Source organism: Mus musculus, chromosome 5 (genome assembly GCF_000001635.26).
Source record: "Mus musculus strain C57BL/6J chromosome 5, GRCm38.p6 C57BL/6J".
NCBI classification, from domain to species: domain Eukaryota; kingdom Metazoa; phylum Chordata; class Mammalia; order Rodentia; family Muridae; genus Mus; species Mus musculus.
In genome coordinates, this window is record NC_000071.6 from 123,227,110 (window position 1) to 123,250,332 (window position 23,223).

The following is a 23,223-nucleotide window of genomic DNA, read 5'->3' on the forward strand; positions in this document are numbered from 1 at the left end:
TCAGGATCCAAAGGGAATAAATTAGTAAATAAAAATGAAAAAAAAGAGCGAGAGATATTACTGTTAGTGTCACACAATAAGGTCAGAGAGCAGAAGGTGAAATTATTTAAGGTCACATGGAATATATATAGTCGGTGTTAATGGTCCAACTTTGAACATAGGTTGTACCATGAGGATCCCCAGCCCGAAAGTGGCTGGGGATATAGCTGAGTTGGTAGAGTGTTCCTGATCCCCAATATTTCATAAACCATACCTGGTGGTACATGCCTGTAATCCCTGCCTGTGGAGGGAGCAGATGGAGTATCAGATGCTCAAAGGCACTGGGCACACTAGGTTATAAAGAAGGAAAAAAAAAAAGGTCTTGAAGTTTTGATGAGGATAGGTTGAGGGAGGTGCGAAATGGATAGAATGGGAGTGGGGGGTTAGAGGGTGTCTGTGATCATGACAATAAGAAATAGAATATTCTAAAAACTTGGGGAGAGCTTCAAGGTCGCCTTCATCTACACAATGAGTTAGAGGCCTGCCTGAGATGCAGTAAATCTTGTCTGGAAAAAGAAAAAGAAAAGAAACAGAAAACAAAAAACAAATCGCTTGAAAGCCTCTTTCAAACACTCAGGGGCTTCGTAGATGTTAAGAACTGAAGTGTCAAGGTTGGCAAGACTGGATCCTCTTACATTTATACAGCTGGTATCCAGTTTACTCAGCCTTCAGATGAGTGAATGAAAAAAAGTGTAAGCCAGATGTGGTGGCTTTAATCCCAGCACTTGGGAGCAGAGGCAGGAGGATTTCTGAGTTTGAGGCCAGCCTGGTCTACAGAGTGAGTTCCAGGACAGCCAGGGATACACAGAGAAACCCTGTCTTGAAAAACGGGGTGGGGTGGGGGGGTGGGGAAACGGACGGATGGAGGGACGGGGACAGAATGAAAAAGAAAGGAATGAACAAGAAAAGTGGAAATGAGTCAGGATAAAGTGGGAGTAAATACCTATGTCCTCTATGGGCCTATTTATCTCTACCGGGTCATCTGAAAACCACGTGGTCTATCTAGCCGGTGACCCCGCCCACTTCCAAGCTCCACCCTTCATCTGTTTCCGTACTTGCGCGTTGGCTGAGCTGTTTTGGCCCCGGGGAGGACCCGTAGCCTCAGCCTCGGCTGGCGTCCGTAGCCGGGAAACCCAGAACTCTAGCTTGAGGTCCGCGATGTCGGGTGAAGACGTTCCGCACCGGGCAGAGTCCTCCGAGGCCCGTGCGGCCGCGGTCAGCGACATCCAGGATCTGATGCGACGCAAGGAGGAGATCGAGGCGGAGATCAAGGCTAATTACGACGTCCTGGAGAGCGTGAGTGTGGCGGGGAGGCCTGCGGACGAGGCTCGGGGTCGCTGCCAAGCAGTGTCCTAGAGGGGGTCTTTGCTGCGTGCCACACGCCCCTTTAAGCATTTTTTCTTTACGTGGGATTAATTTTCATTTTCGGAAGCATTAACTTTGCATTTTAAAGTTTTTTGTTTGTTTGTTTTTAACGCAGCCCCTAAGCTGGCTTCGAACTCGTGATCCTCCTGCTTCATCTTTCTGAGTGCGGGAATCGCGGGCCTGTGCAACCATGATATAGGCCTTAGTGAAACTGCCTCGGTCGCAAGGATAGACTATTTGCTGAGGCATAGTGATAATCGCTACTGTCACTTTCTGTAGGTGACATTACCAGGTTTGGCCTCGCCACCCGCTTTTCTTTAGGACTTTATAAATGTCAACTGGGAGAATTAATTGGGCATCTTGTTAAAATGCACGTTGTAGCCAGGGGAGGCATCCCTATTTAAGCCCAGCGTTTAGAGAGTGGAGGCAGGGGGATCAGGACTTGAGGGTTATTCTTGCCTACATAGTAAGCTCGAGGCTGTCCTGGGTTATATTAGACCTTGTCTCAAAAAAAAACCAAAAAAAAAAAAAAAAAAAAAAAACAAAAAAGAAAAGTAAAAATGAAATGCAGACTCTAATTGGGATAGGGAAAAGACTCTGGATTTTAAGAAAACCCTCACCTCTGCTAATTGCTCTTTTAAGTGGAGCCAGATTAAGCACATTGTCTTTACTGTAAAAGGGGAAACAGGGCCAGAGTGGAGCCAATGCTTGCCCAGTTAGGAAGGGGGAATGGTTGGCTCTGTGATCTGTTTACCTCCTAAGCAGATATATTTTTCATAAAACCCCAAGTCAGTGTATAGAGGAAGGGGAGGCTAAATCACACTCATTGCTGGGCACAATGACATCTGGGTGATGGGTGCCAGATGACGGTGTCATATAGAGGTTCTACAGGCCAGGTAGGTGCTGACCATGTGCCTGAAAGGTACTATCTTGTATGTGTGCTGTGCCAGGAAACTGTCACAGCAGTATTGTTAACTTGTGTCCCTGAAGCTCAAAGGGGCGGAGTCAGGGGCTGGAGAGATGGCTCAGTGGTTTAAAGGCACTGGCCATCATAAGGACTGGAGTTGAGATCCAGAATTTACTACTGTGTAAGTTCACACGCCCGTGGAGACGTTTAAACAGACACAAATCTCTTTAAAGAAAAAAAAACACAAAAACCCGTGTGTGTGTGTGTGTGTGTGTGTGTGTGTACACATATATCTGTGTATGTATGGATACACATATATGTGTATATATGTATGTGTATATGTATGTATGTATATGTGTGTGTGTATACACATATATCTGTGTGTGTGTATGAAAGGAGAAGTCACTTGTTTAAAGTCACAGGCCTCCGGCTTGGTAAAGCTTAAAACAGATAAAAAGCAATTTTTTGTTTTGTTTTGTCTTGTTTTTCGAATGAGAGTTTCTTTTTGTAGCTCTGGCTGTCCTGAACTCAGAGATCCACCAGCCTCTGCCTCTCAAGTGCTAGGATTTAAGGCGTGCACTACCATCGGCTGGCAAAAAGCAATTTCTTAAACTGCAGTAACTTGCCTAACTCCAGTAGAATCAGACATCTCACGTATTGTCTTTTGGTATTGGCCTACCCTTTACTATTTAGCTGGGTGTGGTGTTGCATACCTGCAGCCCGAAGCAAGCAAAAGCATGGAGATTGCCACACGTTCAGGGCCAGTCTGTTTTACACAGTGAGCTCTAGGACTATATAGTGGAACAGCAAGACCCTGTCTGAACAAACCAGCGTTTGGGGAGGCTAGGAGTATAGCTCGGTTTGTCGGATGCATACCGCAGAGACCTCAAGACCTGAGTTTGGTCCCTAGAACTCAAGGCTGTTACTGGTCCATGTCTGGGATCCCAACTGGACAGGCAGAGACAGAAGATGCCCGGGTTTATGGGCAGCCAGTCCAGCCTGTTTGATGAGCTGTAGGCTGGTGAGACAGCATGTCTCAAAGGAGGTAGATAGTGTTCCTGAGATGCCCCCTTGAGATTATCCTCTGACTGGCACATGTGTGGCATCTGCATACACACAAACCTATTAGAAACCAAATCAAAAGAGGAAAAACTATAACTATTTTCTCTTAAATATAAGGTAAGAGTGTATGTTAATTGCCTCTGGCTAATTTTTTTTTTTTTTGGTTGCTGAGGGCTTGAATCTTAAAATTTGTCTGCTCTGATTTATTTCATATTATTATTATTATTATTATTATTTTAGGGACAGGCTCCCAGCTGGGTGGTGATGTCTCATTTCTTTATTCTAAGCACTTGGGAGGCAGAGGCAGGTGGATCTCTTGAGTTTGTGGTCAGCCTGGTCTACAGAGTGAGTTCCAGGACAATCAGGGCTACACAGAGAAACCCTGTCTCAAAAAACAAAACAGAAAAAAAAAAAGACAGGCTCTCAGTATGCAGCTTAGACTACATATGTGAAACTCTGTCCCTCCCCCACATAAAAGTAAAAACAGATTATAAATGATAAATTAGATATCACTATTAAAACTCCTATTTCATAATACGTAGTCAAGACTATAAGAAGAGAAGCCACAGGATGGAAGGAAGTGGTTGCACATCCTCTCATAAGCTGGTGTCTGGGATATAGAAAACGGAGCGATAAAACACAGTCATAAATACACAGATAGTGTACTGAGAACAGGGCAGAGGGTCTAAGTGAATGGTCCTTAAATTAAATACATATGATTGATAGAGAAGCTGGTGAACACATTCAGGACATCGGTTAAAAGCTCCACGTGCTCTTGCAGAGGACCTGGGTTCAGTTCCCAGCACTCACACATGCGTGGTAACTGCACTTCCAGGGTACCCGATGCCGCTTCTGACCTCCGCAGGCACCGCACACACATGGTGCACATCTATCCGTAGATCCAAAACACTTGCACACATAGAGGAACTCTTAAAGGCCCAGCATGCTGAACAGCCACAGTGTAGTTAAAATCACAGTGCCATACTCCCTCATACTCACCAGGATGGGGATAACGAGAATATGGGTAATATCTTAAGGAGACTATGGAGAAATTGGAAATACCATACAACTGTAAGATGGTGTAACTGCTGTCCAAAAACAGTTCGGCAGTTTCTCAAAAAGGTAAACATAGAGTTAACATAGAACTCAGAAAATCCATTCCTCATTTGATATTATGATTGTTGCAAATATATCATCCAAAAGTTCATACATAGCTGTAGTGAGAGCTTTGGTTTCTTTGGAAATGCTTGGGTTTTTTTTTTTTTTTTTTTAAGATTTATTTATTTATTATATGTAAGTACACTGTAGCTGTCTCCAGACGCTCCAGAAGAGGGCATCAGATCTCATTATGGATGGTTGTGAGCCTGGGATTTGAACTCAGGACTTTTTGGAAGAGCAGGCAGTGCTCTTAACCGCTGAGCCAGTCTCCAGCCCGGAAATGCTTGTTTTTGTTATAATCCCAAGTGCCCACCACAGCAGCTGATTGTGATTTGCCTTGAACTCCAGCAGGAGCCTGGTTCTGCAAGCTGTAGCTCGATCCTGTGCTTGGGTAGCGTGGAATTGTGGGGGCTTTTTAGAGGATATATAAATGTTAGCGCTCTGAGCCGTGGAGTTGTTGTCGGTTGTTGGGTGGTTGTTGTTGGTTGCTGTTGGTCTAGCTGGTTAAGTAGTCCTATGCAAAGAAGAAGAAATTAGATATCCTGATCAAACTTGCCCCAAGGAACTCAGATGTTCCTAATGAGCAGGAAGTAGTCTAACAATGACATCGCCCCCTTTCCCCTCTACCCTTTCTTCCCTCCTGTCAAGTCTTAGGGGGTTGAAAGGGTGGAAAAAAAAAAAAAAGGGTGGAGAAGGGTGGAAGAAAGAACACAAAATAGCCAAAGTTGGGCTACACACACTGTTTAAAATAGCTAGAAAACAGGAAGCAACTCATATTCTCTAGCTAACAGATAAGTGAAACATAGTCAACCCATACAGTGGGGTTTGAAGGTAACAAGGAGTTGTGAGTTATATATAAATACTTGTTCATGCTATTGGGTAAATAACCCTTGAAAGCATTGTGATAAAGAAGATACAAAACACCTTGTATCGTGTGTGTTATCTCTCTCATCTTGCTATGTACTTCTGGCTATCTCCCAGTACTTACTATATAGCCCAGGCTAGCCTTGAATTCTTGGCAGTTTGTTGCAGCCTCCTGGGTGCTGAGATTATAGGTGGGCACCACTACACCTAGCTTCCTTTTTTGACACACGTCTGGCTAAAAATACAAGCTGGCCTTGAACTCACTCTGTAGTTCTAGCTGGCCTCCAATTTATAATTTTCCTGTCTTGGCTTGCCTCAATGTTGGGATTATAAGTGGGTGTCAGTGTGCTTGGCATTGCAAGGTTTCATGTATATGAAATGTCCTGTTCTGAGTCTCAGATGTTCCCTGAAGGCTCCCATATTAAAAGTTGGGTGCCCACAGTGATGCTCTTGATACATGGTGGAACCCTTAAGAGGTGCAGCTCTGTAGGTCATTGGAAGCATGCCCTTGGTGGGGTGGTTACTGTAGGTTGTAGTTGGCATGGCCTTGCTAGGGTAGCTGCTATAGGTCATTGGAGGGCTTTTTCTTTTTGTCTTTTCCTTCCTCCTAGGATCATGATGGAAGTGACTTCCATGATAATGTTCTGCCTCTCCACAGAGCTAAAAACAAAGAGTCCCAAATAAACCTACCGACAGACATCAAACAACGCATCTGCCAAGTTCTGTTCTGAAACTCCAAAACTATGAGCTCCAATAAGCCTCTTCTGTCTATGTTGGTTATAATACTCAGACGTAGTCTCAGAGTTTCAGAGGGACAGTGTGGGAGCCTGCCTCACATACATAGATAGTTGCTAAAGCTGGCCCTAAAGCAGAGGTCCCTCTAGTTCCAGTGACTCAGGAGGCTCCTCAGGAGGCTGAGGCAGGAGGATTGGTTGGACCCAGGAAACAGCCTGGGTAACATAGTGAGGCTAAGTATAAAGTGTTAAAATGAATGCACTGTTTTGAATAAGGCATAGATTTCCAGTGTTCAGATCCAGAACCTGCTGGTGGATATCAAATACAAAGGCTTCCATCCTTCCCTAACTCCCAGCCACTCGGTTTCTTTCCCTGGCGGCAGCCGGTGCCATCCAGTGATGGGAGGAATCTTGGTATGCCTTGTAGGTCTTTATTTTTAGAAGAGTCCAAACCCTGGTCCTAGCTGCATTCTCTGGAGTTTACGTCCTGTTGGGAGGGAGGCGTTGCAGAGGTCAGGTGAGGGATGGAGCTGAGAGAGAAGGCTCTGAAGGCCCTTGGGGTGTTGTGTTGTTGCTTTAATTAATTGGTTTTGGAGAGATTATCTCATGTACCCAAGGCTAATCTGGAGCTCACTGTGTAACCAAGGATGACCTTGAACTTTGATCCTCCTGCCTCTACATCCTGTACCACCAGGTCTAGCTTGGGGGTGGGGGGCTGGGGGGATAAGTCCAATGTTTTATGTATGCTAGGCAAGCACTCTAGCAACCGAGCTACATCCTATATCCCTAGCCCTACTTATTACTGTGTGTGTGTGTGTGTGTGTGTGTGTGTGTGTGTGTGTGTACTGTAGAGAATCAAATCCAAGATTGGCATATGCCAGTGCTCTACCACTGACCATCCAGCCTTGCTTTGTGTACACTATTCTCATGCATTGCTTGCATTATTTTTTAAAGACTTCATTTTATGAATGTGTATATAGTGTGGCCCGGGGCATTGATGAGGAGTGCATATGGAGGTCAGAGGACAGCTTTGTGCAGTTTGTGTGCCTTTTTCATCTTCATGTGGACCCCAGGAATTGAACTCAGGTTGTTGGTCTTTAATTCACTGATCCATCTCTATGACCTCGTTGCTTTCATTATTAATACTTAATTAAAACTGGTACCCACTGCAGAGGGTAGCTATAAGGACACAGTTACAGAGCCTGATGTGTGCTAAAGACATCACTATGTGCTAAAGACATCACTGTGTGGTCCTCGTTTCTTTCATCATGAGTTAGAAGTACAAAGGTCTAGGGAATTGCATCTTGGTGTTTTCACCTGTGAGATTTTTTTTTAACCACATCTCTTTCCTCCAGCAAAAAGGAATTGGCATGAACGAACCGCTGGTGGACTGTGAGGGCTATCCCCGGGCGGATGTGGACTTGTACCAGGTCCGAACAGCAAGGCACAACATCATCTGTGAGTGACCCTCGCTGGGGCTGTCTTGGCTTGTGGTGGGGTTGCTGGAGACACAGGGGGTGATTAGCATTGAGCACTGCAAAGCTTTTCTGCTTTGACACAATTACCTTGTCAAAGTAAGGAACTGAGAAGCAAGCGGACAGGGTGGATGGCAGAGTTGCATGTCGATGGCTTTATTATTATTTTTTTTTATTTTAAATACTTTGCTTCAAAGCTAAATGTGGTGGCACACGCCTTTGATCCCAGCATTCAGGAGGCAGAGGTAGATGGATCTCTGTGAGGTTGAGTCCAGCCTGGTCTACAGAGTGAGTCCCAGGCCAGACAGCTGAAAAAAAACCCTGTCTCAAAACAAAACAAAACAAAAACAAACAACAAAAATCCATGAACAAACAAACAAAAAAACTTGGCTTCAAGCTGGGCATGGTGGCACACAGCTCTAAGGCTAGCTGTTTGAGGCCAGTCTGGGCTGCATACAAAAGTACAGAACGGGGCTGGGGAGATGGCTCAGTGGTTAAGAGCACTCACTGACTGCTATTCCAGAGGTCCTGAGTTCAAATCCCAGCAACAATATGGTGGCTCACAACCATCTGTAACACAACCACCTCTTCTGGTGTGTCTGAAGAAAGCAACAGGGTACTCACATACATAAAGGATTTTTTTAAAAAAAGTAAAAAAACAAGGAATGAAAGCTTTACTTTGTTATGGGACTTCATTGAATTAACAATGGAAGCCCAAATCAGTCACTCCCCAGCCCCATGGAGTCCATGAAGTAGGTTCCCACTGTGCAAATAGCAAAGACCCAGGCTGGCTCTCAGACTGAAGTATCAGTATAAAGGCCAGCAGAACCAGGTTCTGCCTGTCTTCAGGCCCATGGCTGTGTTCAGGCAGGAGACAGGCGACAGGAGGAACGGTCCTGGCCTCCCACCCTGAGTGTGCCATTGGTTAGCATTTTCCTGCCAGGAAGGCTGGGCAAGCCTGTCCCGCTGCAGGCCCATCACTCTCCTGAGGGAGTCTTACACATGGTCTTTGTCTTAATGAAGTACCTGTTAGAGAATGGCACCTGCAGAGGACACTGGGTTTGTGTTTCTGTTATAACAAGCCACAAGACTGTATTGTGTCTGACAGTTCTGGAGGTGAGACAGCCAGAAGGTCTGCTGACAGAATCCAGGTGTCAGTGGGGCTGGCTCCCCCTAGGGGCTGGGGCTGGTGGTGTATCCTTTGTCTTTGCAGAGGCCACCTGTGTTTCCTGGCTCTTGGCCAGGATCCTCTGTCTTTAGAAGTAGTGCTCACATCTTTCTAGCCTTTGCAGCTGTTATGGAATCTTGTCCTCTCCCCCTCCTGCCTCCCTCTTTAGCTTGTTAAGACCCGGGCCCTCCCAGAAAATCCAGGCTCGTCCCTTCTCCCAGGGTCCTGAGGTCACATGTGCACTGGCTTCGGGATGAGGGTGTGAACATCTTTTACTTGGCACTGTAGATAATCAGCCCTCCATCCCAGCTGTACTAGGGGGTCAGTCACCCATGGTTTGCATTTCATGATTTCCACTGAGTATGCCGGACTCCGGCTTTATCCACAGTGTTTTGGTAAAGGAGCTGCCTTTATAAGCAGGGTGCAGAGTAAGATGCACGCTCCCTTAAAGCCACAGTGTGGGAGAGAGCACCTCAGAACATCCTTTTTCCCCTGAAGATTCTGATGTTAAAAAGGTTCAGTCTTACAGGAAATAAACTGAGGAGATGCGGAGAATAGGGAAACTATGTGAAGACTGCAAATGTGAGGGAAATTCTGAGCTTAACCCCAAACCCCTGAGCCCCCAGGGATGGGGCTCACCCCTTCTGCAGAAGCAGGGCCGGGGAAGTTTGCCGAATGCTGATTTTCAGTGCTGATTGACTTCGTGTCCCAACAGCATTCTTTCCGCTGACTTGAACTGCAGCAGTGTTATATTCTCTGTGTTTGTGTGTGGGTGTGTGTGGGCGCACATGCCCTGCTGGGAGCGGAACCTGGGGCTTCGTGCTAGAGCTTACTGTACCACTTAGGCTTTTCAGCTATGCTTAGCCTATTTCTGGACGCTTTACACTGTTCTACTCCATGTTAATTTTATATCATCTTAATGACTTTATTATGTGTTAATAATATGATTGAACAATTCCCCCTTATTAGTATTCTTTTGAAAGACAATTCCCACAAGTTTAATGTATTCTTAAACATGGATTTTTCTTAGGGAACAATCCTAGGCTTACATTGAAATTGGGAAAGTAATACAGAAAGGTCTCATATGCTGAGTCCTTAGTCGCTAATCACCAGCAAGTGCTAGCATGGTACATTTGTGGCAGCTTAAACTTAATTTTGAAATAATTGCTGCAGAAGTGTTTACCCCCAGGCAATGAAAACCTTTTGAATTCTGATATGGAATTGTAATATATCAGCAACTCAGTCATTGGTCCTCTCACCCACAGCAGTGTGGAGAATACAGATTGTGTCTAAGACAGTGACTCTACTGTAAGCCTCCCTGGCCTGGGGTCTGGTTTTTCCCCCTCACATCTGCCTCTGTGGACTGAGTACCCAAGTCCCCTAATGCCTGCGGGCCCTACCTTTGCTCACAGTGACAGGCAGGCTAGATGACCACACAGCCACACAGCCCCACAGTCACGGCTCCTGCAGAGTTGGAGAGTCTGTGACCCAAGGGTGCCACATGTGGATTGGCTATCAGGGCGATGGCAGCAGGCGGCCTTGGAGACTGCGGAGAGTTCTATTGATCCAGTGGCCTGGGTTGAATAAGGACTGGGATCCAAAGAAGAAGGAAAATATTTTTTTTTAGTTTTAAAAGGACATTAAATGCCGGCTGCTTGCAGGACCAGTCTCCAGACCTGCTGGACGACCACGGTGATTCATTTTGTTTTCACTTTTATTTACATGTATAGGTGTTTTGCCTGCATACGGTATGTGTGCCAAGTGCCTGCAAAGGCCAGAAGAGGACATTAGATCCCCTGGGACTAGAGTTACAGACAGTTGTGAGCCTCTATGTGTTGGGAATTGAACCTGGGTCCTCTCCAGTGCTCTTAACTGCTGATCCATCTCTCTAGCCCCTGATTCAATATTATAAATCAGCTTTTAGCACTAAAACTTGGAGGCAGTCTCCTTCTCAAAGTCCTCAGTTTTTAGCCTTTCTAGGAAAATCAAAGATTTGGCAGCATTAAATCTGCCTCTCACGCCTCATCAGTTGCAAGAGCCCAGTAGTAGGTGCCTGACTGACACTCAGCATCCCACACGTGGCTCACTAGGCTCTTGTGTCTTATCCACCTCCTCTATTTAAGAGAAAAAAAAAAAGACAGGCTTGTATGTATTTGAGGCTAACCCTAAACAAAATACTTAGCTGAGCATGGCCTTGAACTTTTTTTTTCTTTTAAAGATTTATTTAATATTATACATAAATACACTGTAGCTGTCTTCAGACGCACCAGAAGAGGATGTCAGATCTCATTACGGGTGGTTGTGAGCCACCATGTGGTTGCTGGGATTTGAACTCAGGACTTTTGGGAGAGCAGTCAGTATTCTCACCCGCTGAGCCCTCTCGCCAGCCCAGCCTTGAACTTTTGATCCTTCTGCTTCTGCCTCTTGAGTGCTGGGATTACAGGCAGGCACCACCACGTGAGTTTTATGTGGTGCTGGGGATCAAACACCTCTTGTGGGGACTCAGCAAGCTCTGCCAACAGAGCTACACTGAGCTCCAGTGAAATCCTTCCAGCAGACATTCTTCCTCAGCCTTGTTTTGTGGTGTCTTTTCCTTGAGAGTCTTAAGTACCTAACACTGGTCTCCTGATCTCCTCCTGCCTCCCCTGATCTCCTCCTGCCTCCCCCTGATCTCCTCCTGATCCTCCCCCTGTCTCCCAGGTGTTGTGATTGCAGATGTGCAGCATCCTGCCCAGCCACTTGGCTTTTGTGTGACTTCTGTGGTTGTCCCTTATTTGTATTTGAGGTCAGGGCATAGTTGCAGCTGGATGGAACCTGATTTCTACTCACCTTTCAGGTCTCAGCAGGGGCTGTGCTGCATTTGAGGGGCCTTCTTGCTGTTCTGAATTATCCGGTCATCCGATGTGATTATATTATAGTCACCTGTTCTGTAGCTGCCTTGCTCACTAGACTTCCTCACTAGTGAGGTAGGCCCTGTGTCTGGCTCACAGACTTCTCTGTTCCTCAGACTCTGGCTTTGTGTCTAGCACCTAATAAGCACTTCTTAAATATTCTGATGTGTTAGTTCCTTTTTGGTTGCTGTGACAAAATACCTGATAAAAGAAACTTAAGGCCGGGCATGGTGGCGCATGCCTTTAATCCCAGCACTTGGGAGACAGAGGCAGGCAGATTTCTGAGTTCAAGGACAGCCTGGTCTACAGAGTGAGTTCCAGGACAGCCAGGGCTACACAGAGAAATCCTGTCTCGAAAAACAAAAAACAAAACAAAAATATATATATATATATAAAGAAAAAGAAAAGAAACTTAAGAAGGAAGTTTGGCTCACAGGGGCAGAACAAACTTCCCACTGGAGAAGACGTGATGGTAGGAGCCTCAGGTAGCTGGTTAGAGAGAGGGTCACTGCAGCAGGAGGCGAAGAGTTGAATGTTGGTCCTGTCTCGTGGGATGGTGCCGCCCGCATTCAGGGAGGACTGTTCTCCTTCAGTTCAGCATCTCTGGAAATGTCCTTCCATAAGCTTCCAGGGGCTGGGCTTGGACAGTTCTGAATCTCATGAGGTTGACAACATACACCATTGCAGCGAGTGAATTCAGCTGTCCCAGCTCCTCTGTCCTGTGTCCCGCGCTAGCTTCCTGTGCCCTGACATGGTGTTCTCTCTCCAGGTCTCCAGAATGATCACAAGGCACTGATGAAGCAAGTGGAGGAGGCCCTGCACCAGCTGCACGCTCGGGACAAAGAGAAGCAGGCTCGGGACATGGCTGAAGCCCGAGAAGAGGCCATGAACCGCAGGCTGGCCTCCAACAGCCCCGTCCTGCCCCAGGCCTTTGCCAGAGTGAACAGTATCAGCCCCGGTTCCCCAGCCAGTATTGCGGTAATCTTGCTGGCTCTCCCAAATCCACTCCTAACAGTACTGAGAGTTAGGTAGCCCTGGGCTTCGGAGGCCTGTCAGAAGGCAAACCCGTCCTCTCATTCTGTGGCTCTGAATTCCTTTATTCCTTTAACACATGCTGGCCAGAGCTTGGTGTGCATAGGGGCAGCCCACGGACTCAGGGAGAGACCTATGGTGGGACCATCTGGGACACAGTGTAGAAAGTGATCCATGCCCCAAAGAAGAAAAGAGGTGTTCTTCTTGGAGCCATTTTCCTGGACACGGAAAGAAAAAAAAATGACAAGAGCTTAAAGCGATGTCAGTGTTCTTTGATAGATCCTAGAGCGGCATTACTGTGATGGGCTGCTCCTGCCATGTGTGACCCACCAAAGGACACAGAGGAGTCACAGAGCTGCACATTTAGCACCGCAGCCAATTTCACAGTATTTTTATTGGTGCTGAAAAGAAGCCAGGCAGGACTTGTTGAGCACCAGTAATTTTGTCTGCACAGATCTGCCTGTTCTGTGTCTTTGATGTGAAGACAGCTGTATGCTGTGTGCTCTCTCACTCGGTCTGTTCCCAGGGTTCACTCAGGGCCGGGTCACAGATGAAGCCTTCATTACGTTTTATGGCTGAGCAATATCCATTATGTGATAGGCATGTTCTTGTTGGTCAGTTAATGGATGTCTGGATCTCTTCTGCTTTGGGGCTATTATACGTAATGCGGCAGTGAATATTCATGTAGAAGTTTGTATGTGGCTGTGCATGGATATTGAATACCGTGGCTGCTGTGGGTGGCACCACTGCTCTCCGTGTGTGACCCTCGAGGACAAGCCACACATGGCTCCTGGGAAGCACAAATGGATTCTTTTCTTTCTTTTTTTCTTTAGTATTTTGAAACAGGGTTTCTCTGTGTAGCCCTGGCTGTCCTGGAACTCCATCTGTAGACCAGGCTGGCCTCAGACTCACAGACATCCACCTGCCTCTGCCTCCCCCATTAAAGACATGTGTCACCAGACAGAACTGGATTCTGAATTCGGATCCTACAAATCATCCCAAGACTGGGGGATAAAGGGATGGCTCAGTTGTTAAGAGCACTGACTGCTCTTCCGAAGGTCCTGAGTTCAAATCCCAGCAACCACATGGTGGCTCACAACCATCTTTAACTAGTTTTAGGGGATCCAGTTCTCTCTTCTGGCCTCCATGGGCAACTGACATACAAGTTCACAGACACTCAAGCAGGCAAAATGCCCAAACACATTAGATAATAAAATAAAATAATTAAAAAAAATAATCACAAGCTTAAAAACGGTCACAAGGCCACTGGGTATGGTGGTATTTTTTCATAATCCCAACTACTGAGGCAGCTGAGTCAGGACTTACCCAAGTTTGGGCAACTTAGGAAAATTGTGTTTTGAAATACGAAAGACTGAGGATGTAGCTGTTGGGTAGAGCTCTTGCCTGGGTTGGATTCCTACTGCTGTGAACAATTTTTAAAAAGCAAAATAAAGTCAAGACATAGGACTACAGACTGCACGTCAACTCTAGTCAGAGCTGGATTCGCAACCCCCAGCGCCTGACTAGTCGGCCTCTGGTGGGTGTTTGTTAAAGAGACCAGTAAGTAGTGTCTGTAATCTTGGGATCTGAAATAAAAGGACCACACTGGTTCTGGCTGGCCTTAGGCGTATGGCTGCTGCTTAGGGACTCGGAGGACCAATGTTTGTCTTCTCAAAAAAAAAAAAAAAAAAAAAAAAAACCAGGCCTAGGCTAAACTGCCTCCTTGCCTTGAACCTGCCTCAGAAGCTGCAGAACACAGCTCATGTCCTCAAGGTGTCCACTGGGTACACCTGGACACCATTTGCTAGGTCTGTCCTAGAAGGAACCTCCAGAATGAGGCACCTGCCTACTCCCTGATCCTACTCGAGGAGTTGAAATCTTTGACCTCGTTACTTAGAGCCTGCCATTCTTTCCCTGTAGGAAACAAGCTCTTGGTCTTGCCACAGAGTTGTAGATTAAGCGGTACAAATGACCAGAAAATGCATCCAACCTCTCGGGTTGGCTTTACATTTTTCTCCTGTCTTTAGGGCCTGCAAGTGGATGACGAAATTGTGGAGTTCGGCTCCGTGAACACCCAAAACTTCCAGTCAGTGCAGAACGTGGGCACTGTGGTGCAGCATAGCGAGGGGGTAAGTCGGGGTGCCCTGGCATCCGGGTGTCCCACAAGCCACAGAGGCCTGCTGCTCGCACAGATCAGGGGATAGTGTGGAAGTCCAGGAGCAGGGGGCCACAGATTCAGGCTCTGGTCCAAGGATGACACAGTTTGCTTAAGGGCTGGATCACTGACTCCATCACCAGGGCTCCATCCCCATAAATTGCACCCCTCTAAAGCCCAGTCTCCTACTCCATCACACCGAGGGGCCAGTCAGCCAGCCTTTCAGTATGAGAGCTTTCCAGAGGGAAGCAGGAGTTCAGCCCATAGCGCTGGGTATCTGTCTGTCTGTCTGGGATTTTCCGGCCCAGAAGCTGTTGGGGGGATCCTCACTGCTGACAGCAGTGGTGGTGCCTCTCTCTCTCCCTGGAGAGCTTTTTCTTCCATTTGCCACATTTGTCTTACACAGCTGAGTCTTTTACACAGTTGATGGCCCTCCTGGTGCTCTTGTCTAAATCCCTCCTCTGTGTCATCCAGTAACAGTAACTAAGCTAGAAGCTGCCTTATTTTGGCACATGCCCTGTTCCCCTGCAGCTGTTATTGGGGTCCAGTTCTCCATCACTGCCTTCTCTAGACCTTGTGATGTTTCCAGCTTCACCCAGGGTGGCCGACCACGTACGTGTGCACGTGGTCACATGCTTTTCTAGGTGGCACCTGTAAAGAAGGGTGGCCGGCTCTGAGAGATCGTGTATACTTGAGGCGTCTTATTCTGTCTCAGGCTGGCCTGGATCTCACTGTGTGGCCTAGGATGATCTTGAGCCTTCTGGTTGTCCTTCCTCCCGTGCACTGGAAGTACAGTGTGCCTGGCCATGCCTGTTTTTATGTAATACGGAGCTATCTCTCTAGCCCGTGGATATAGGTTCTTCTTTTTCTGACACATATATTTCCCAGGAATTTATTCTATAATTAGTTTAGTGTAATTAGACACACATTACCAGGCCACTTTTCCCCCCAAATGGATAGTAGTTGTCCCGGTACCATTTATCATTATGAATACTTTACCCACTAGTTTACACTGTCACCTCTGTTAATATCAGATATATGGGTGGTGTTCTCTTTGTTCTGACCCTTTTTGGAGTTGCTTAGAAGAATCCATTTGTCCCTGTCTGCTTTCCTTTAACACCTTGCTATAGAGTGAGTCCAAGGACCATTTGGAAAGTTGGTAGGCCAAGACCACAGATGCTTGTCTGTCTGGTACAGTGGGCTCTCAACCTTCCTAACGCTGCCACCCTTTAATACAGTTCCTCATGTTGTGGTGGCCCCAACCATAAAATTACTTTTCTTGCTACCTCATGACTGTACTTTGGCTACTGTTAGAAACAGTAATATAAACATCTGTGTTTTCAGATGGTCTCAGGGGAGCCCTGTGAAGTGGGTGTCTCACCCCAAGAAGGTTACAACCCACAGGTTGAGAACCACTGGTCTCGTTGGACAGCTCAGCCATCCCTGCTGGCTCTGCTGGTTCTGGCCCAGAGGCTTCTGTGAGGGCCAGCCAGGACACCTGCAGACACCATGGCCACCCAAAGGGTCCAGCGAGGCTGTACATCCACTTCCACCCCATGGTCGGCCCGAGCCTTCAGTTACTCATCCTGCGGCTTCATACACCACTTGAGTGCACTACCTCAGGCAGCGAGAGCAGTGAGGGGGTCGCATCTCAGAAGATGCACAGTTATGTCTTTCTTACCTCTTAGTGACTTGCTAGGTCCAGCCCACGCCTGGGGAGAAGGGAATTGGACCTCCTGAAGGGAGGCATGTGAGAGGACTTGGGGCCTATCATTAAACTGCCCTCCGAGGGCTCCAGCCTCTCTACTCGCCCTGCCCTCACTTGTCCAGTTTGTGGAAGCTTTCCTTGTGTTAGCGGTCCCTCATCTCTGTCATGTCTTCCCAGTGTTTGTGTCTGTGGCTGTCCAGCCTTGCTAGCCTGCTGTTCTTCATCATCTCAGTGACATCATCTCTGTGACAGTGCGCTGCCACGCCCAGTGTGCGTATTTGCAGATGTGTTTTTAAAGATGTCCTGTTACATTCTGAATTCAGACCCATGGAAAACAGAACCAAAGCACAAAATTGGCACAAAGTCTTCAGGTTCGTTTCCTGGCTTCCTTTTAGCTTTTTTTCAAAAGACTTACTTTGGGGAGTCCCAATGTGCCCGCTGTCTAAAAGCCAAGTGGCCATGGTAATTTGAAAGCCACACCGCTGATCTCAGTCCTGACCCTCAGGGCCCTGCTTGAGAGTCAGGAGTCTGGGTTCTCATCGTCTCTTCTGTGACTTAAACAAAACAAAACCCCAGGTCTGTCTGTGCTGTTAGCATTTCGGAAGTTTCCAATTTTATTACGATTCTGCTTTTGTAGAGCAAACTGTTTTCATCAGCTTTCCTTCCAAAAGTATAGTGTTTGGATCAAACGCGTATATTCTCAAAGCGCAAGCAATCTTGATGGGAAAAAAATTTACTGTCTTGACCCTAAGGGTGTGTGGTTCAGTGGCAGGTCCCTTTTCAGGTGCCCAGTCATGGGTTTGGTCAACAAAAGTGTTGTTGTTGTTGTTGTTGTTGTTGTTGTTTTGCAACAACAATTTCTGTCTGCCCTGGCTGTCCTAGAGCACACTATGTAGACAGACTGGCCTCACAGAGATCCAATTACCTCTGCCTACTGAGTGCTGGGATTAAAGGGGTGCACCACCATGCCCAGCACACTGTTTTTTGGGTTTTGGTTTTTATTTATTTATTGTTTGTTTGTTTGTTTGTTTGTTTGTTATAGCCCTGGCTGTCCTGGAACTCACTTTGTTGACCAGGCTGCCCTTGAACTCAGAAATCTGCCTGCCTCTGTCTCCCGAGTGCCGGGATTAAAGGCGTGTGCCACCACACCCAGCTTTTGGTTTTTTTAAATACATGTGTGTGCACACTCGCATGCACCTTTATAATAAAAACAATGCATATTTAGTTTAGCCACAGGAATGGAGTAAATTCTCCATTACATATTACAACATGAGTATTGAAAACATAATATAAAGTGAAAGAGACCAAACAGGAGGCCATACAATTCCTCAACGAAGTTGTCCTAAAAAGCAGATCTAGAAAGCTAGAAAGGAGATTGGCTGGTGGTTGCTGGGCGGGAGGGTGAGGGTGAGGACCATGTGCTGATGGTCTTTTGGATGATGCAGACAGACCCTCTGCAGTTAGGAGGTGGTGATGGGTCTGAGAGCAGGAGACCCACTGAGCCCTGCTTTACTGTATATAAATTGTGTCTCAGTAAGAAGCCTACTGCATATTTATGTCACATACAAATTCACATTGCAAAAATGTTTAAAGTGAAAATCAAAGCACTGTGTCTGTCTCTCTCTGTAACTCCCTCCCCTGCCCTCCCCTGCCCTCCCCTGCCCTCCCCTGCCCTCCCCTGCCCTCCCCTCCCCTCCCCTGCCCTCCCCTCCCCTGCCCTCCCCTCCCCATGTGTGCTTACTTCTGGACTGAGGGCTGGGGTCCAGCATTGAACAAAAATCAAAGAGAGGGACCTTGCTTTGAGAGCAGACATGAGTTCAGTAGTTCCGGACGACCAATTTTATATCCTGACCAGAGTTGACAGGAGAAGCCTTCGCAGGAGAGCTGGAGGAGAGCAGTGGGGTCCTGGTGTAGTTTGGGGTAGAAGGAGTGTTCCTAAGTACTGACCCTCGGAGTAAGGACTGACCCTTGGTGTGTATAGAAACTGATCTGTGGAGTGGCCACTAGAGAGCGCCCTTCAGCTGGTTCTCAGGCCTTGGAGGCAGGAGGATCAAAGCAGCCAGATTGTTGATTGGTGCTCAGAACCATGAATCAGGGAGGTGACCAGGGCCAGGCCATGCAGGGCCAGCCTCGGAGTCCCTTACAAAGAAAATGATGACTTTTTTTTCCTGGGGAGCAGCAGGGAGCTGCTGTACCACCCAAAGCTGGGGAGAGTTTGTCTCAGAGATTGCATGGTGCTAGTGAGAGAACAGGTTTGGGGGTGTGTCCAGCATGTGGGTCTGTGTCCTCATAGGGTCTCAAGTAGGAATCAAGTGTCAGATGCCGGAACTTAAGGAGACAGTTCTCATTCAAGTCGACATAGTTCCTACCATGCTTTTACCCTCCCACCATTTTTAATTTCTTCATGGTTCATTAATGCTGGGGCCCAAAGTGGTCAATTTCATGGTCAGAAAATGGTATCTCCACATACTGAGTCCTCTTGAGTGGAAGGAAGCAGAGGCTGGAATGACCTTCTTTGCCTTTCAGAAGCCCCTGAATGTGACGGTGATCCGCAGAGGAGAGAAGCACCAGCTCAGACTGATTCCAACCCGCTGGGCAGGAAAAGGACTGCTGGGGTAATGCTGGGCTCTGCTTCCCATGCTCTCACACCCTGGCACCCACAGAGAGTGCGCTCAGATAGAGCTGGGGATGCTGGTACCCATAGAGAGTGTGCTCAGATAGAGCTGGGGATGCTGGTACCCATAGAGAGTGTGCTCAGATAGAGCTGAGGATGCTGGTACCCATAGAGAGTGTGCTCAGATAGAGCTGGGGATGCTGGCACCCATAGAGAGTGTGCTCAGATAGAGCTGAGGATGCTGGCACCCATAGAGAGTGTGCTCAGATAGAGCTGGGGATGCTGGTACCCATAGAGAGTGTGCTCAGATAGAGCTGGGGATGCTGGCACCCATAGAGAGTGTGCTCAGATAGAGCTGGGGATGCTGGCACCCATAGAGAGTGTGCTCAGATAGAGCTGAGGATGCTGGTACCCATAGAGAGTGTGCTCAGATAGAGCTGGGGATGCTGGTACCCATAGAGAGTGTGCTCAGATAGAGCTGGGGATGCTGGCACCCATAGAGAGTGTGCTCAGATAGAGCTGGGAATGCTGGTACCCATAGAGAGTGTGCTCAGATAGAGCTGAGGATGCTGGTACCCATAGAGAGTGTGCTCAGATAGAGCTGGGGATGCTGGTACCCATAGAGAGTGTGCTCAGATAGAGCTGGGGATGCTGGTACCCATAGAGAGTGTGCTCAGATAGAGCTGAGGATGCTGGTACCCATAGAGAGTGTGCTCAGATAGAGCTGGGGATGCTGGCACCCATAGAGAGTGTGCTCAGATAGAGCTGAGGATGCTGGCACCCATAGAGAGTGTGCTCAGATAGAGCTGGGGATGCTGGTACCCATAGAGAGTGTGCTCAGATAGAGCTGGGGATGCTGGCACCCATAGAGAGTGTGCTCAGATAGAGCTGGGGATGCTGGCACCCATAGAGAGTGTGCTCAGATAGAGCTGAGGATGCTGGTACCCATAGAGAGTGTGCTCAGATAGAGCTGGGGATGCTGGTACCCATAGAGAGTGTGCTCAGATAGAGCTGGGGATGCTGGCACCCATAGAGAGTGTGCTCAGATAGAGCTGGGAATGCTGGTACCCATAGAGAGTGTGCTCAGATAGAGCTGAGGATGCTGGTACCCATAGAGAGTGTGCTCAGATAGAGCTGGGGATGCTGGTACCCATAGAGAGTGTGCTCAGATAGAGCTGGGGATGCTGGCACCCATAGAGAGTGTGCTCAGATAGAGCTGGGAATGCTGGTACCCATAGAGAGTGTGCTCAGATAGAGCTGGGGATGCTGGTACCCATAGAGAGTGTGCTCAGATAGAGCTGGGGATGCTGGCACCCATAGAGAGTGTGCTCAGATAGAGCTGGGAATGCTGGTACCCATAGAGAGTGTGCTCAGATAGAGCTGGGGATGCTGGTACCCATAGAGAGTGTGCTCAGATAGAACACTCAGGTCCACTAAAGGATAGCCATCCCCAGAGTGCAGAAACTGGTGGTTAATAACCGTTTTTATGAATGAGGCTACAGGCAAGAGTCCTCAGGTCACCTGAGAGTCTCACTTCTCAATCCCTGGGCATTGTCTTTAAGAGAAAGAAAAGTGACCAGTGCTCAGCAGGTAAAGGTCTTTCTGCAAATCTCTGACCTGAGTCAGATCCCAGGACTCACTTGGTGGAAGGAGAGAACTGACTCCTGCAGGCTCTGCGTGCCACACACCCAGACTCTCTTATATACACAATGAAACACTGTAAAATATACATTAAAAAATACAATTCTAGCCGGGCAGTGGTGGCGCACGCCTTTAATCCCAGCACTCGGGAGGCAGAGGCAGGTGGATTTCTGAGTTCGAGGCCAGCCTGGTCTACAAAGTGAGTTCCAGGACAGCCAGGGCTACACAGAGAAACCCTGTCTCGAAAAAACAAAAACCAAACCAAACCAAAACCAAAACCAAACAGTCTTTAAAAGAGAAGAAGTGTTCACCTGCAGGTTTCCTAGGCTGGAGCTGTCAGGCTTGAGCCGGTCTCTGTTTTCTCTTACAGCTGCAACATTATTCCTCTCCAGAGATGACTGTTTCCTGGGATCTGCCTGCAGGAAGCTGCCTCAGCTGGCCCCGTGCTTGGGCCTGGAGGCGTTTCCTCGTTCTCTAGGCTCCCTTAAGTGTAAGGATCTGGAGAAGAATGGTCGAAGCCTGGGCATCGAGGTGGAAGAGACGCTTTGGCTGCCTGATGTAATCTCTCTGGGTTGAGGCATTATTAAAAGTGTGATTTGTGCCTAGCTACGTCTTGTGCAAATTAGGCCATAGCCTGTCTGGGAATTCTCTAGATTATGAGCCAGTGAGTGGGGATGACTCTGGCGAGTAATGATTTGATGTCATTTTCCTTTTGGAGACGGACTCAGTGTGTAATCCTGACTATCCTGGAATTCCCTGTGTAGACCAGGCTGGCCTTGAGCTGACAGAGATCCCCCTGCCTCTGCCTCATTAGTATTGGGATGAGAGGCATATACTGACATGGCTGGCTAGACTCTGAGGAATATGTATTATACATATATAATTTATACTTATTTTTGAGAATTTCGTACATGCACATAGTACATTTCTATATTTCCTGTCATCTCAAGTCCCTCTCAGACCTCCCCTCGTACCCACTTCCCAGGTTCTTGCCCTCTTTTGTTTTTTTTCTTTTTAAATAAATAACCTACTAAGTGCCATTTGTGCTGTCAGTATATTCATGGTGTGGGATCTTCCACTGGAGGAATGTGGTCAACCTTCCAGAGACCACACCCCTAACCTCCACAGGACTTGAGTACCCCTACTTTTTCTTGGAAGCAGGGTCTCATGTAGCCCAGTCCAGCCTCAGATTTGCCTTGAAGCTGAAGATGTTCTCTTCTGCTGTCTCTCCCTCCAATGTCCAACTGCAGTATCACCCACCGCCTAGGGGTGGGGGCTTGCTGGAGACCGGATCTCACAAGTTCAGACTGGCCTGGAGCTCAGTGTACCCGCACTGGCCTTACCCTTGGGATCTTGCTGCCCTGGTCTCCTGGTATTATAGTGTATGCCACCAAACCTTGTTACAGGTTAGAGAAACTGTCAGATAAAGCCAGTCTTGTAGCTGTGTGATTGTGACCACTGTCAGTCCCACCAGGATGCCCTGTGAGCTCACAGCCAAGCCCAGGAGGAGTTGGGAAGGAAGTCCTGCGAAGCAAACGAGTTCCTGGGCCGCAGTCCGGTTGATTCTTGGGTGGGAAACTGAAAGCCGGAGCTCAGACTCTAGGCAAGTGTCCCTCCGTGGGCTGAGCAGCTGGCAGTCTCTACCCTGGAGCAGTGCTTTGAGAGCCTGATGCATCCTCTGAGGCTGAGGCTGTGGAGTCACCGTAGCCCCATTAAGAAATCAGCAAAGACCAGGTGTGGTGGCTCAAACGTTTTAATCCCAGCACTCAGGAGGCAGGGGCAGGCGGATTTCTGAGTTAAGGCCAGCCTGGTCTACAGAGTGAGCTCCAGGACAGCCAAGGAAGGCTACACAGAAAAATTCTGTCTCAAAACAAAATTTGCAAAGGTCACAGGTCACGAGGCCTTGCAGGTTACCCAGTATGATATTGGCTTCCTCTTCAGTAACCCACTGGAAACCAGCAAGCTTCCTTTACTTCTACAGTAAAAGACCCCGCAGATGGGCCTGATTTGGCTTTTATAGTTGAGCCTCCCCACCGGGCGGTGGTGGTGTACACCTTTAATCCCAGCACTCAGGAGGCAGAGAGAGGCAGGCAGATCTCAGAGTTTGAGGCTAGCCTGGTCTACAGAGTGAGTTCCAGGACAGCCAGGGCTACACAGAGAAAACCTGTATGGAAAACAAAAATAAAACAAATTTAAAAAACAAACAAAATTGAGCCTCTTGGGATCAGCATGGGAAGCTAAGGAGTGCTTGCCTGTTGCTGAGGTGACTGCATTGATGGATGCTGCTTTGCTGCTTCCTTTCATATTCTGTCTTTTGAGATGGTAAAATTGGTGTGGGTGACTCTGTTTTTCTTCCTTTCTCCATGTGCCCCAGTTATCTCCCCAGTTGCCTCCCGTTTCTGTTTTGGAT

General features: G+C 47.7%; 1 protein-coding gene across 1 annotated transcript; it reads left to right on the forward strand.

The window, feature by feature from the left end:
* Nucleotides 1-1,080: 1,080 nt before the first annotated feature.
* Psmd9 (proteasome (prosome, macropain) 26S subunit, non-ATPase, 9) lies at nucleotides 1,081-23,017 on the forward strand. The gene is made up of 6 exons (NM_026000.2): nucleotides 1,081-1,335; nucleotides 7,485-7,587; nucleotides 12,433-12,641; nucleotides 14,723-14,824; nucleotides 19,085-19,173; nucleotides 21,184-23,017. The coding sequence occupies exons 1-6, from the start codon at nucleotides 1,198-1,200 to the stop codon at nucleotides 21,209-21,211; spliced, it is 669 nt and encodes a 222-aa protein (NP_080276.2). The 5' UTR covers nucleotides 1,081-1,197; the 3' UTR covers nucleotides 21,212-23,017.
* The last annotated feature ends 206 nt before the right edge of the window (nucleotides 23,018-23,223 follow it).

Coding starts and splice junctions, on each gene's coding strand:
- Psmd9 (NM_026000.2), top strand. CDS start 1,198: ATGTCGGGTGAAGACGTTCCGCACCGGGCAGAGTCCTCCGAGGCCCGT. Junction 12,642..14,722: donor GTTCCCCAGCCAGTATTGCG/GTAATCTTGCTG, acceptor TCCTGTCTTTAG/GGCCTGCAAGTGGATGACGA. Junction 14,825..19,084: donor TGGTGCAGCATAGCGAGGGG/GTAAGTCGGGGT, acceptor TTTGCCTTTCAG/AAGCCCCTGAATGTGACGGT.